General features: G+C 40.5%; 1 protein-coding gene across 1 annotated transcript in view; it reads left to right on the top strand.

The window, feature by feature from the left end:
- Positions 1-13,545, top strand: part of LOC126284472 (nidogen-like) — a 158,013-nt gene that overhangs the window by 2,523 nt on the left and 141,945 nt on the right. Inside the window, exon 2 of the mRNA XM_049983425.1 lies at positions 13,138-13,180. Coding sequence (XP_049839382.1) covers positions 13,138-13,180 — 43 coding nt within the window. The remainder of the gene's footprint in view (positions 1-13,137; positions 13,181-13,545) is intronic.

The following is a 13,545-nucleotide window of genomic DNA, read 5'->3' on the forward strand; positions in this document are numbered from 1 at the left end:
TCATTCCCTGGTTTCATAATGACAGTAATTTTCATGCAGGTAGTCACTTAGTTTATCAGTATGCTGTTCAGGAAAACACAGCTTCCATTGCTGATTATCTAAAGATTGTGAGTGGCACAGTAGTGATTTGTTTTTGGAAAATCAACTAAGTTATCGTATTGTTTAATTTATCTCAAATTTATATTCTCATTCTGTTCCCCATATATGTGGGCCCATTTTCAAATTCTCCTGGTTGATTTTTCATCCATGTAAAATAAACTAATCTGATTCCAATTTTCATCCTGATCATCTCCTTCTTTCTTTCCCAAAACCATTTAGATAATGCAACTGCTATTATATTATCTTTCCTCATTGTGTATCCGATTTCAACATCAAATTGTTGCAATAAAAATATCCATATTGTCATTCATAGATTTCTCAGTCTACATTGTTGCAAGAAACTTGGAGCTTTGTGATCAGTGTATATTATTTTTTATTTCCCTATAAAAACCCTTCACATTTCTGAAATATACATACTGTGTTAATTGCTGCTAGTTCTGTTACGTGTTTATGTGTAGTTCTCTTTGCAAATATTATGGTTTTGTGAATTATTCTTTCTTCTGTTTCTACCATCAGCCACCAGGCCACAAGTATTTCAATCCGCACTCAAGCAAAATGTTGTAGAATAATCAGGATGATGTAGTGAATTACCATTAATTAATTTTTTACTTTTGAAAAGCTTTTGCATATTCCTCAGTCCAATTTTATATTACACTTTTCTGTAATAAATTACTCAAGTATGGGCTATCAAAAGATTAAACTGCAAAAAATTTCCCACAAAACCCAAATATCCCAAACATTGCTTTCAACTGTTTTTTATTCTGAGGTAAAGGAAAATCTTACATTGTTTTTCATTTTCCAGTATCTGGTTGTATTCCATTTTCATCAATAATGTGGCCTAAAAATAAAATTTCCCTTATCATAAATTCTGACTTGCTTAGTTTTAATTTGATTCCATCACTTTGAAATGCCCTTAGCACATTATTTAAAATTTTTCAACGACCATAACAAGTAGAACTAGCTATTAAAATGTTGTCCACATACTCTGTTACTTTATTAAGGAGCTCTGTTCAAATCATCAATAGACAAACAGATACACTTATCTCAAAAGCTACCACCCAGTACTGGCATCCCTTTTCTTCCTGCAAAAATGCTGTACATGGCCTGGATTCCTTAGATAAGACAATAGACTAACATCCACATGTCACATCACAAGATATGAGGAAATCAGAACCATGAAATTTTTGTAAGGTTTCATCAATACCTGCAAGTATGTTGCTTTCCCTTTTTGCTACTTAATTTAACTTTCTAGCACACAATACCACTCAGACACCACCAGTTTCTATAGTTACTACTAGCACATTATTGTGTCCCCTTTTAGATAATTCATTCATTCCCCATTTCAACATTTTCTCTGTATACTTTCTTACAGCTTTCTCTTTAGAGAAAAGAGTACCATGTGGGTTTTTGATTCAAATTATCACTCCAAATATTTTACTGTCTCTGGCTTGTCTGAAAATATAGAACTACTTTGCATTAAAATATCATCTAAGTCTTGCCTTTGACTGTTTTGTATGCCTTCAGCACACTTTTCTTTCTATTTTTATTTTATTCTCTTGATAACTGGTCATATCACTCACTATTGCTACATATCTCAAAGGTAAGCACATTTCATTATGGTCTTTCCAGTTCAGTTCCTCTTCAATTGGTACCTGATTTAATTTTCCATCATAAACAGAAGTAAACCTTTAGTCACCAAATCAGTTACCACATCCCATATACCAGTACACAAAAAGTATGTTCTCAGTATTGAATATACAGAGGAATCCAGAAAATTGTATACATTCTTTGATAGCTATCAAACTGTAGCATAGTCCATTGTTTTCTCAGCAGATCTTGGTGCAAACTTTCCAGCAGATGACAGTGCACCAATGAATGAGGTAAGATTGTCATTTGAGCAATGCAGGGTCATATTCAATCAGTACTGGAAGAATGAAAACATGATAGAGGTACAACAGAAATGGTGTAATGTGTACAGAAATCAGCCCCCAACATGTTCAACAATTTATCATATACAAAATAAATTTGAAGCCAATGGTACTGTTTTGAATATGCATAAGGAAAGGTCTGGTTAACCAAAAACATCAACAAGTCCAACTTCCAACACTGCTGTGTTGCAACATTTTACTGTCACCTGGAAAACATGTGAAGCAGTGTGCATTTGAAATCCACGCTTACGACAAATTTTGAAGGCTGTAAAGTGGAAAGTGACATTCCAGGATCATTGCATGCTATGAACAAGGATGACTCAGACCAAAGGATGGAGTACTGTGTGTTGTATGAAAGTATGCTTTGTGAGGATGAATGATTTGCTGGTATTTTTATCTGGTCTGATGAGATGCAATTCAAACTGAACAGTTCTGTAAAACACCATGACTGTGTATGTTAGGCTCCTGAAAATCCTCACATTCACATGAAAAAAATGTGTTAATCTACCAGGTGTTAATGTGTGGTGTGGGCTGTCATTGTGCAGTTTGATTGGCCCATTCTTCTTTGAAGATAGCATAGGTGGTGAGGTGAATTCTGTTCCATTATTCTTAATAGATTCAAGAAGGACTTGGAGTATTCCACTCAGGACACTTCCACTCTCTAAGAAACATTTAACTGGAATTCCTTGTATATTTACCTCAACTATAGGATGCCATACTTCTTTGACATTCAACATTGTTCCTCCCTAATGCAATAAATACTCATTAATTTTCTCCATTACAACTATAAATTGACAAATTTCTTGTTCTCTACTAAAACTGACACATTGTGAAATTTTCCTTTCCATGTTCTTCTTTTTGCTATTCTCCTTGTTCCTCACATTTATTCTGTTTACTTAAAGCATTTATCTTTCCTTTACTCAAAATATTACCATCACTGTTAAAGTATCCTGTTCTGGGTTCAAATGGTTCAAATGGCTCTGAATACTATGGGACTTAACATCTGTGGTTATCAGTCCCGTAGAACTTAAAACTACTTAAACCTAACTAACCTAAGGACATCACACACATCCATGCCCGAGGCAGGATTCGAACATGCAACCGTAGCAGTCACGCGGTTCCGGACTGCGCGCCTAGAACCACGAGACCACCGCGGCCAGCTCCTGTTCTAGGATGGTGCAGACAGAAAACAGAAGATTCCCAGGTAGCAATGAACAATAGCAGTTTATCTCTACAATTTCAGTAAACATTTTTGGAATACAGTGATCAATAGATTATTATATTTTGACTAAAGTTCAGTCTTGATCACACCATTTATGTTTCAATGACATAGGTAACTGGTTTCGGCTATTTTTACATAACCATCATCAGACCCATGGCTCCCTTAGGATGGTAGGAGGAGCTCTCCTCCGCTGCTACGATCAGTTGACCTCGTAGCAGTTGAGGAGAGCTCTGCCTACCATCCTAAGAGAGCCATGGGTCTGCTGATGGTTATGTAAAAATAACCAAAACCAGTTACCTATCTCATTGAAACATAAATGGTGTGATCAAGACTGAACTTCAGTCAAAATATAGTTTATTTCTATCAGAAGGCAACAAGGAGCCATCATTAACAGAAAACAGATTCTCCATGAAGGGAACACAAAAGCTGACCCTGGTCTATGAATACAGTTCTACAAAGATATGAGAGAAGGCACAGTCTGTCACCATGATTTACTCTGCAAGGACAGAATGAGCCATGGTCACAAGTGGTTGTTGCACTGCTGTAGTCCTCATCCTGATGTGTGGTATTGGAGACTCATTACATGTGACTCAGATTCATGGTCACGTTCAGACTCAACTCAGACTCAGTGTCAGATTGCCAAAGAGCTGCAGGCAGCATTTCTATAAAGGCTGCCTGTCATATGGACAACAGGAAGTGGACAGCATCATGTGGCATTATGGATGTAAGACAGTGTTGGTTGTATCCAGTTATCCGAGGGCACTCATCACAGCAGTGGATGTTACAGTGGAATGGAGCTGCATTAACTGCACACATCTGGCAGGATATCAATCCATAGGACAATGTTATGTGGCATGAACATCAGACACCAAGCTTATGCCACATTCCTCTTCTCTTCAGAGGGAGATGGGGAAGCCATCTCAAAGCATAGATGGTGGCTGTGGTGGAGGCAACAGCCGAGGACACGGAACCCCTCTTTCCCATGGAGGAGATGGCCTAGGCAGCTGGTAGAAGTGGACTGGAGAGCAGATCACTAGCAAAAGGAAGAGGCCAGTGCTCTGCTGAGAAGAGATGATGCTGGAAGATGGAGGAAACAGCCAGGGCTACAACAATGACCAAATAGTGGAGGGCAGCATTGACATGAAGGTATGTGGTGTGCTGTGAAAGTGCCTGTTAGGAATAAAACCCGGTTCATATGAGAAAGCAGATGTCCAAGAGTGAAAGCAGGGAGCCAAGCGTGTGAATGGAACATGAGCAACAAGCAGGAAGGATGACTGGAATTGGGCCTTGTGCATGTTTTGATGGTGCTGGTGGGCCACCGTGTTTTGGGCGATGGGTGCAGAGTGCCTGAGCAGGCCAATGGTGGGCATGCAGTGTGGCCAGCAGCAAGGTTAGTGGTAGTGCTGGAGCAGGTTACAGCTGGTGCTCAGTGCAGGGCTGCAAATCATACATCATCAAACAGACAAGCTTGTCTGGGAGGAGGTCTGGAAAACCAATGGTCTTGCATAGTCATCATTTAGGAGGGCACACAAGCTGCCAATTACAGCAAGATGTGTTACCAAGTCTTGTTGGTGAAACTTCCATGAGCAATGACGAGGAAGTGTGGGAAAGTCCACGAGGCTACTAGAGAGCTATGCAGGAAGGTTGACTGAACACGGGGACCAGGAAGTCACACTGCTGGGCACAGTATACCATAGGCAGGATGACCAACAATGCATAAGAGGAGACTGGCCCGAAGCTGAGGTAACAGGAAGATGAGTCATTGCAATGGCAGAATAAGCAAGGAAGACCATACTACAGACGGGCATTGAGGGCATCAGAAGATCATGAGCAGGTCAGATGGATATAGACATCGACCAGGCCAGCCACATCACTAGAGCTGGTGGTAACATAGTTGGCTGCAGCAGCAGCCACCAGGAGGTAGATGAGAGTGCCAAAAGCATGAGAACTATTAATACTGTGTCAGATGGAGGCGTCACACTAGACAGAAATGCCAAATGCCATGCCAGGCAGAGGTGCCATGCCAGGTAGAGGTGCTGTGCTCAGTGGAGGAGTTACACAAGGCAGAGGTACCATGCTGTATGGAGGTCTCAAGTCCAGTGAAAGAATAGGAGCAGGCAGAGGTGCCACATCAGGAGCCTCCAGAGTGAGCAAGGAGCAATGTAAGGACATGGTGGAGTGGGAATAGAAGCTAGAGGTATCGTGGCAGATGAGTCTGATAGCAGCATAGGACATGAGTGTGCAAGAGACCAAGTGGGCAGGGGCTGGAGGCAAGGACTGAGGGCCAGAGTCAATATCGCAAAGGTAGAAGCATTGGTAAAGGTGGAACTGTTGACAAGGTGGTTCAGTGCAGCCAGAAAGGTGGACCGAGTGTCCAAGACCACATCAGCTTGGAAGAGACTGGGAGCAGCAACAAAGCACCCTGTGTGAGGAGATAGGGGGAAGGGGGCATTGGGATGAGCAAGATGCTGTGAGAAGAGCTGTGACACACATGGAGAAGAATCTGTGTTGACCCGGCTTCATCACATTGGGTGTCAGCTCCCAAGAATCACTGAATCAAACAAGCAGTTTCCTGGTTCAAATGAGCAACTGCTGACATTGCAAGTGGACAATCTGCAGAAGCAAAAGTTCTCGTGCAAAAGATGCCATGGGGAAATAGGATGCAAAGAGAGAACAGAGGAATGGTGGTCAAACAATAATGAAAGCATGCAAATGCAGAGAAAGGGCTCCCTGGTTGAGCACAGATACTGGAATTAAGCTCCAAAGACACAGTGGGTATGAAAATATACCCTAGTTGTCAACTAATGTGAAATGGTCCATGAAGAAACAAAGAAGGTGCCCAGATAGCAATGAACAATAGAAGTTTATTTCTATAAGCAACAAGAAACTGCAAACTGGTTCTCCACAATGGGTGTATAATAGATCATCCTGTCAATGAGAAGAATTGTTACTCTTTGAATACAGTTCTACGAAACAGCCATAGAAAGCACACAATCTATCACCATACTTTACTCTGCAAGGTCATAATGGGTCATGGTCACAATTGATTGTTGCAGTGGTATAGTCTTGATCCTGGTGCGCAGTATCAGAGACTCATTGTAGGTCACTCAGATTTGTGGTCAGTTTCAGACTCAGTTTCAGACTGCCAAAGAGCTGCAGTCCTATGAAGGCAGCCCAGCATATGGATACGCAGAAGTAGCTGGCATCATGTGGCTATGTGGATGCAACAAGATAGTGCTGTCTGAGTCCAGTGATTGTAGGGCCATCATTACAGCTGTGGATATTACAGTGCAGTAGAGCTGCATTAACTGTGCAAATCTGCCAGGGCAACAACCAATAGGACAGTGTTGTGCGACATGTGGCTGGAACATCAGGCACCTGCTGTACACTGTACTCCCCTTCCCTTCATAGGCAAATAGTGCAGCCATCACAATGCAAAAATGATGACCATGACAGAGGCAATAGCCAATGACATGACAACTATAATATACACATTCATTTATACCTTTTTCCCTCTTCACCTCTTTGACCTTCCCTGTCTTCTTTACAACAAAAATTTCTAATTTTGTCAATAACACTGTCTTCAACCCCAATTTCTGTTATTTATTCTTTATTTGACTACAGTGCAACACACTTTAACTGCTTTTCTTTATGTAACTGCTCACATTTTTATAGCATCTTTGGATCCCTTTTATAAGGCCTTTCACTGGGAGCTGTGACTAATCCCTCCATTTTGTTTATTTGTCTGTTCGTAATAGTTTCTAATTCAGATGAACTTCTATCACTGGATTTTTTTTCATTTATCATCAAACATAAATAAAGCCAAGACAAAGTACCTCATTATGATGCATGGTCAAAGTCAGACTGCTGGTCATATACAATCACTGCAGGTGGGAGACCAGACCTACAAGGGTTTACATGAATTCAAATACCTAGGGGCATTTTTCACTGAGAACTCATCGTGTGAAGCAGAGATCAATGCCAGAATACAAGCAGGAAACTGATCTTACCACAGCCTAGCTCTCCAGGCAGTGCAAGATTCAACTGTACAAAACCCTGATGAAGCCTGTTGTTGTATATGGCTGAGAAACAGGACTTCCACAAGTTCCTCATTTTTCAGAGAAGCATGCTTCAGAAGATCTTCAGCCCAGTTCTGGGTGCAGACACAGGGGAGTGGAGGATCAGACACAACCAAGAGCTTGAGGAACTATACCAGCAGCCCAACATGGCAGGAACTGTCAAAGCCAAATGAATGCAGTGGGCCAGGCATGTGGCCCGGATGTAAGATCACAGATGACCTCGGAAGCTCCTGGATTTCACACCTAAAGGAAAGATACCCCCTGGGAGCCCCAAGAAGTGTTAGAGGGATGGCCTCCATGAAGATTTGAACCAAGCATCAATAGATGTGGATGGATGGCAGATAGCAGCAATGGACAGAATACAATGGAGGAGGAAACTTGCAGAAGTGTGGGCTCCACTGGGCCTGATCACATAGAAGAAGAAGATCACCAAACATTGTTTGTACTCATCTTTATTCCTGCATCTTCCTTCTTTATTTTCTGTCTGGGGATTCTGAATTACTGGTGGCTCTATAAGAGATTCTGCCCAAGTGCAAGCTACAGCTGGACTTATATTTAGTTACCCTGATTATTTATGTAAATATAGCTTCTCAGATTTCCATTATTTTGAGGGCCTCTACCATTCATAAGCTCTGCCAAACTGCTTGCTATCCAGTTTCAGAGGCAAGGACATAGCCTAATGGGGGGTATGGGAGGGGTGTGCAGGGGGTCTGAACCTCCCCCTATAACTTAAATGTAATTGCACACAACCTAGTTACAGTCTAGTTAAAATAAAAGCTGTTCAAAACGTTTCTGTTTGAGGAAACTGCTACAGTGTACACACTATGTAAAATGACTCTGATGCAGGTATATAAACACTGACGTATGGGCAAGGGATTAGTGTGGCATTTGTGTCTTTCCAACATGTGTGCCGTAAATGTGGAAAGATGGACTATGTTGATGTTACCACCAAATGCATCCAAACAGGACCAACATGATGATTCTCATTTCTCTGCTACCAAAAGCCAAACACTGGTAGATACTCAGCACAGAACAAACAATATGTATGGGACTGCATGTCTGATGGAAAGCACCATTGTGAAATGGTGCAAAGGGGGCACTGCTGCATCATGATAATGCACATTCTCATATCAGAAATGTTGTAACACAGAAGTTTCGGTCAACTCAAGTGGGAGACACTCAAGCTGCCACCATACAGTCCTGATCTCTTCTCATACAATTATCATGCCTTTGGTTCCTTAAAATATGCCTTGAAAGGTTAAAGATTCCTACTGAAATAGGATGTACAGCAGGCAGATACAGACTTCAACAAATGGGTGTCATCAACCTTTTGTGTTGATGGATTGATTGCTCACTGTACACAGCAATTATGCCTGACTGGCAGACCAATTCTTGACTGCATGGCCTTTGAACTGAAACTTTTTATTCATCCCTTATATTATGTTTTTCAGTCACATGTTGAAAAAGAGGATATACACTCCTGGAAATGGAAAAAAGAACACATTCACACCGGTGTGTCAGACCCACCATACTTGCTCCGGACACTGCGGGGGGGCTGTACATTAATGATCACACGCACGGCACAGCGGACTCACCAGGAACCGTGGTGTTGGCCGTCAAATGGTGCTAGCTGCGCAGCATTTGTGCACCGTCGCCGTCAGTGTCAGCCAGTTTGCCATGGCATATGGAGCTCCATCGCAGTCTTTAACACTGGTAGCATGCCGCGACAGTGTGGACGTGAACCGTATGTGCAGTTGACGGACTTTGAGCGAGGGCGTATAGTGGGCATGCGGGAGGCCGGGTGGACGTACCGCCGAATTGCTCAACACGTGGGGCGTGAGATCTCCACAGTACATCGATGTTGTCGCCAGTGGTCGGCGAAAGGTGCACCTGCCTGTCGACCTGGGACCGGACCGCAGTGACGCACGGATGCACGCCAAGAACATAGGATCCTACGCAGTGCCGTAGGGGACCGCACTGCCACTTCCCAGCAAATTAGGGACACTGTTGCTTCTGGGGTATCGGCGAGGACCATTCGCAACCGTCTCCATGAAGCTGGGCTACGGTCCCGCACACCGTTAGGCCGTCTTCCGCTCACGCCCCAACATTGTGCAGCCCACCTCCAGTGGTGTCGCGACAGGCATGAATGGAGGGACGAATGGAGACGTGTCGTCTTCAACGATGAGAGTCGCTTCTGCCTTGGTGCCAATGATGGTCGTATGCGTGTTTGGCGCCGTGCAGGTGAGCGCCACAATCAGGACTCCATACGACCGAGGCACACAGGGCTAACACCCGGCATCATGGTGTGGGGAGCGATCCCCTACACTGGCCATACACCTCTGGTGATCATCGAGGGGACACTGAATAGTGCACGGTACATCCAAACCGTCATCGAACCCATCGTTCTACCATTCCTAGACCGGCAAGGGAACTTGCTGTTCCAACAGGACAATGCACGTCCGCATGTATCCTGTGCCACCCAACGTGCTCTAGAACGTGTAAGTCAACTACCCTGGCCAGCAAGATCTCCGGATCTGTCCCCCATTGAGCATGTTTGGGACTGGATGAAGCGTCGTCTCACGCGGTCTGCACGTCCAGCACGAACGCTGGTCCAACTGAGGCGCCAGGTGGAAATGGCATGGCAAGCCGTTCCACAGGACTACATCCAGCATCTCTACGATCGTCTCCATGGGAGAATAGCAGCCTGCATTGCTGCAAAAGGTGGATATACACTGTACTAGTGCCAACATTGTGCATGCTCTGTTGCCTGTGTCTATGTGCCTGTGGTTCTGTCAGTGTGATCATGTGATGTATCTGACCCCAGGAATTTGTCAATAAAGTTTCCTCTTCCTGGGACAATGAATTCACGGTGTTCTTATTTCAATTTCCAGGAGTGTACACTATTGGTAATCAACATATCCATAAATAGATTTAAATTAATAATATGTTGATAGTACTATCATCTATTGCCTATTCCTAATTTATTCAAGAACAACTATTGTACATTATTGGCCTTATCTGAGTTCAGTTGTTGTTTTGTTAATCAGTTCAGTTCTTACTTGTAGTTGAATTTAACATAAGGGCTGCCATTTGTTGTTTTTGTGCTGTGTGCTGTTCCAATAGTTTCCAACTATGGATAAGTATATAACAAGAAAGAAAAAGAAAGTTGATTTTGATTCATATACTAGCATTATTATAAATTAAAAGTACAGATGCACCACTATAATAGCTGTTTATATCAGAACTGGAGTTGTTATTTGGAGACTAGCAGAACCTGTAATATTTCAGTATATCATAAATCAAGAGATCAGTAAACATCATTAGAAATAACATTAAGTTAATTAAATCACTTGGACTTGCCTGCATTGCCCAAAAGTCCCATTGGTCAAGAAGAATATTGCCCAAATAGTAATAGTTGCATTTCCTTAAAAAAGTTACTCAAAATAGTACCATTATTAGCCCAAATTGTAAGATACATCACATCTGGTCACCCAAGTGGTACTCAATGACGAAAACTGGTTTTGATACAGAATGGTGGTGAGGGCTTTGAGGAGAGTGACAGGGGTGTCTCATGACAGAACATTCTATCCTTCATTCATTTCTAAAAGATTTTTTCAGTGGGCTGCTTGAATTCACCACAGCCAAATGTGCCCTGCATTGCCCCACCACCTATTTTCCAAAATCTATTTACACTTTTCTACTATTATAATAACTGAAGCCACAAATTTCCCTTATAATTAAATCTTAAAATATGCATGCATTCATGTGATTCATGTGCAATCAAATGATGAAACGTACACACTTAAAGGAAAAACATGCAATCAGAAATTCATCTTTTCTTGTGATACATTTTATTGCCTTGGTAAACAATGAATTCTAAAATGACCAGTGCCCTGAGGCACTGATCTAGTATTCCCTGGATTTGAGAGGTGACATCATTCAAATTCATCTGCTGGCATTCTTGAAAATGATTTTCTGTGATTCCTCATTTTCAATTTAGACAAATGCCAGTGTTGGTCCCTTACTATAGGCCACAACCAGTCCTTCCAAACTCCTTTCTTTCCTCTCAGATTTCAGTTTCCTTAAAGATGCAGCCTCTGTGCTCAAATGAAAAGAGCTACACCAAAGGCAAGCTGAACATCTCTTCAGAGACTCCTGGCACTAAAAGCCATATACACATTAGAAGGCAGCTAGCAATCATCATTATGTATTATGTATATCTGCATAAAGATGTCTTAATTGTGGAACAGCACTGTATCGTGTCTTCAAGTCTTACAACAGGAACATTGTTTTACTGTGAAATATCTTATTCTTAATATCCTTGGAACAGTGTTTCCAACTGTCACAACTCTTTTTGTAAATAAATGCCACATATATCACAGCATATGTTTTATATCATAGAGAAATTTATTGGCATCAAAGACTGTATAATCATATTATCACAGGCAAATACAAACTCATTTGTGATGTTGCATACATTATAAGTTTAGTTGAAATCAATGTGTGACTCTGTGTTAAGATCCCTCAACTCTAGCTCATAAGATCTGTGTTTTCTGCTTGGTTTTATAAATAAATTTCATTGCTACAGTTCCAAGTTGACTGTTGAAATAATAATTTAAAAAAGTTCTTGACCACTCCAGGAAATTGCCAAATTTAAATGAAATGTAAGTTACTTAAATAAAATTTGAGACTGAATTGAGGAACTTGGGATGCTTTGGTGCGCTGAAGAAATTCTGACTTGGTTTCATATATGTGATAAATTTAAAGAAAAGATTGTAGAAGGTGAAAGATCGCTACTGTCAAAAGAGATTTGAAGCAATTTAACTTTATAAGTTGGCCAACCTAACATTAAGATTCCTTTGCTCTGAAATAGAGAACATTATTTTAGAAGACTGAGCTGTGTTTTGTACGCAAAGAGTCAATGCATTACATTTGAGTATTAATTCATTTGGCACCAAGGTGATGCTATCATAATAATCAAATAAAGAAATATTTAATTGTGCATTAGGGTATTTTCTGATACAGACACACACTCTGTTGAGAATATATGTTATGCTTTTTAAAGAAAATCTTGTGCTTAATTTTATAGAACAAGTACTATTTGTATGAAGACCTCCCAATAGAAAAATTATATACATAATTTTAATAAATAATTAAATGTCTTTTTAGAATAAAATAAAAAACATGAGACTTTCTAAGGTCCTATACAGCAAATTGGACATACCATCCACCGCTCTGACATAATCCTGGCTACACCCTTGTCAGAAGTCCTGCATTTATTATTCTATTCACCTGATATTCCTTCCTACGTAGGTACCTTATGTCACAATTCCTTATATTTTCATCTCTTGTCAAATTTTCTATTTTTCTAATATAATTCAAGAAATTACTATTACTGTTTCTAAGTGCCACCCATAGCAATTCTCTTAATCTTTTGGGAAGCTTGTTTTCCATTCCCATTATTACTGATTCACAAACTAATTTCCTATCCAAATACTTAATCGAACAGTAACAAAAACATTTTGTAGTGCCTCTCTTGGGATTATGTCACTCCCCTCACCTAAGTTCACTTAAGATCTCTTATTGTTCATATTTAGACTACTATTCTTCCAAAAATGATTTCTTAAATACTTCTCAAAAATTACAAGTTTGTTAGTCTATCAAACTTATTATAGTTATTTCTATTTCAGAAGCTAATAAGCAGATACTCGTTCTCTTGCCACAAATAATTTTAATATTTATTTCTGACTGTTATTGTGTATACTACTGGCTTAATTTGAATGACTAAGATACATCCCCTAATTTACAGGTACATACAGGACTGCTTGTTGTCAGTCTTTTGCAAATTATCTGTAAGTATCACACTATAGTCTTATTTTATTATCATTATACACAATAGTACTTAGGTAATTTCAGAGCGGAATAAAACTAAAATTAATTATGTCTAATACAATACTGGAAAATTCTGAGTGTGATACAATCAGTGGATGAGTAAAAATAAATACTCACCATACACTGATGATTTTGACACTGGATGGTTCTGATCATATTGTTTATGTAATCTTTTATTATGCAAGATCATTTAGATGTGTTTAATTGATTGACAGTTTTTTTCATGATATATAAGAATTCAAATTATGCACTCTGATCATCATGAAGTGGCACAAAATAAGTCAATGATTTGTATAGTGTGTCACCATATAGTAAAAGAGACTGA

The sequence above is a fragment of the Schistocerca gregaria genome, chromosome 8 (genome assembly GCF_023897955.1).
Source record: "Schistocerca gregaria isolate iqSchGreg1 chromosome 8, iqSchGreg1.2, whole genome shotgun sequence".
NCBI classification, from domain to species: domain Eukaryota; kingdom Metazoa; phylum Arthropoda; class Insecta; order Orthoptera; family Acrididae; genus Schistocerca; species Schistocerca gregaria.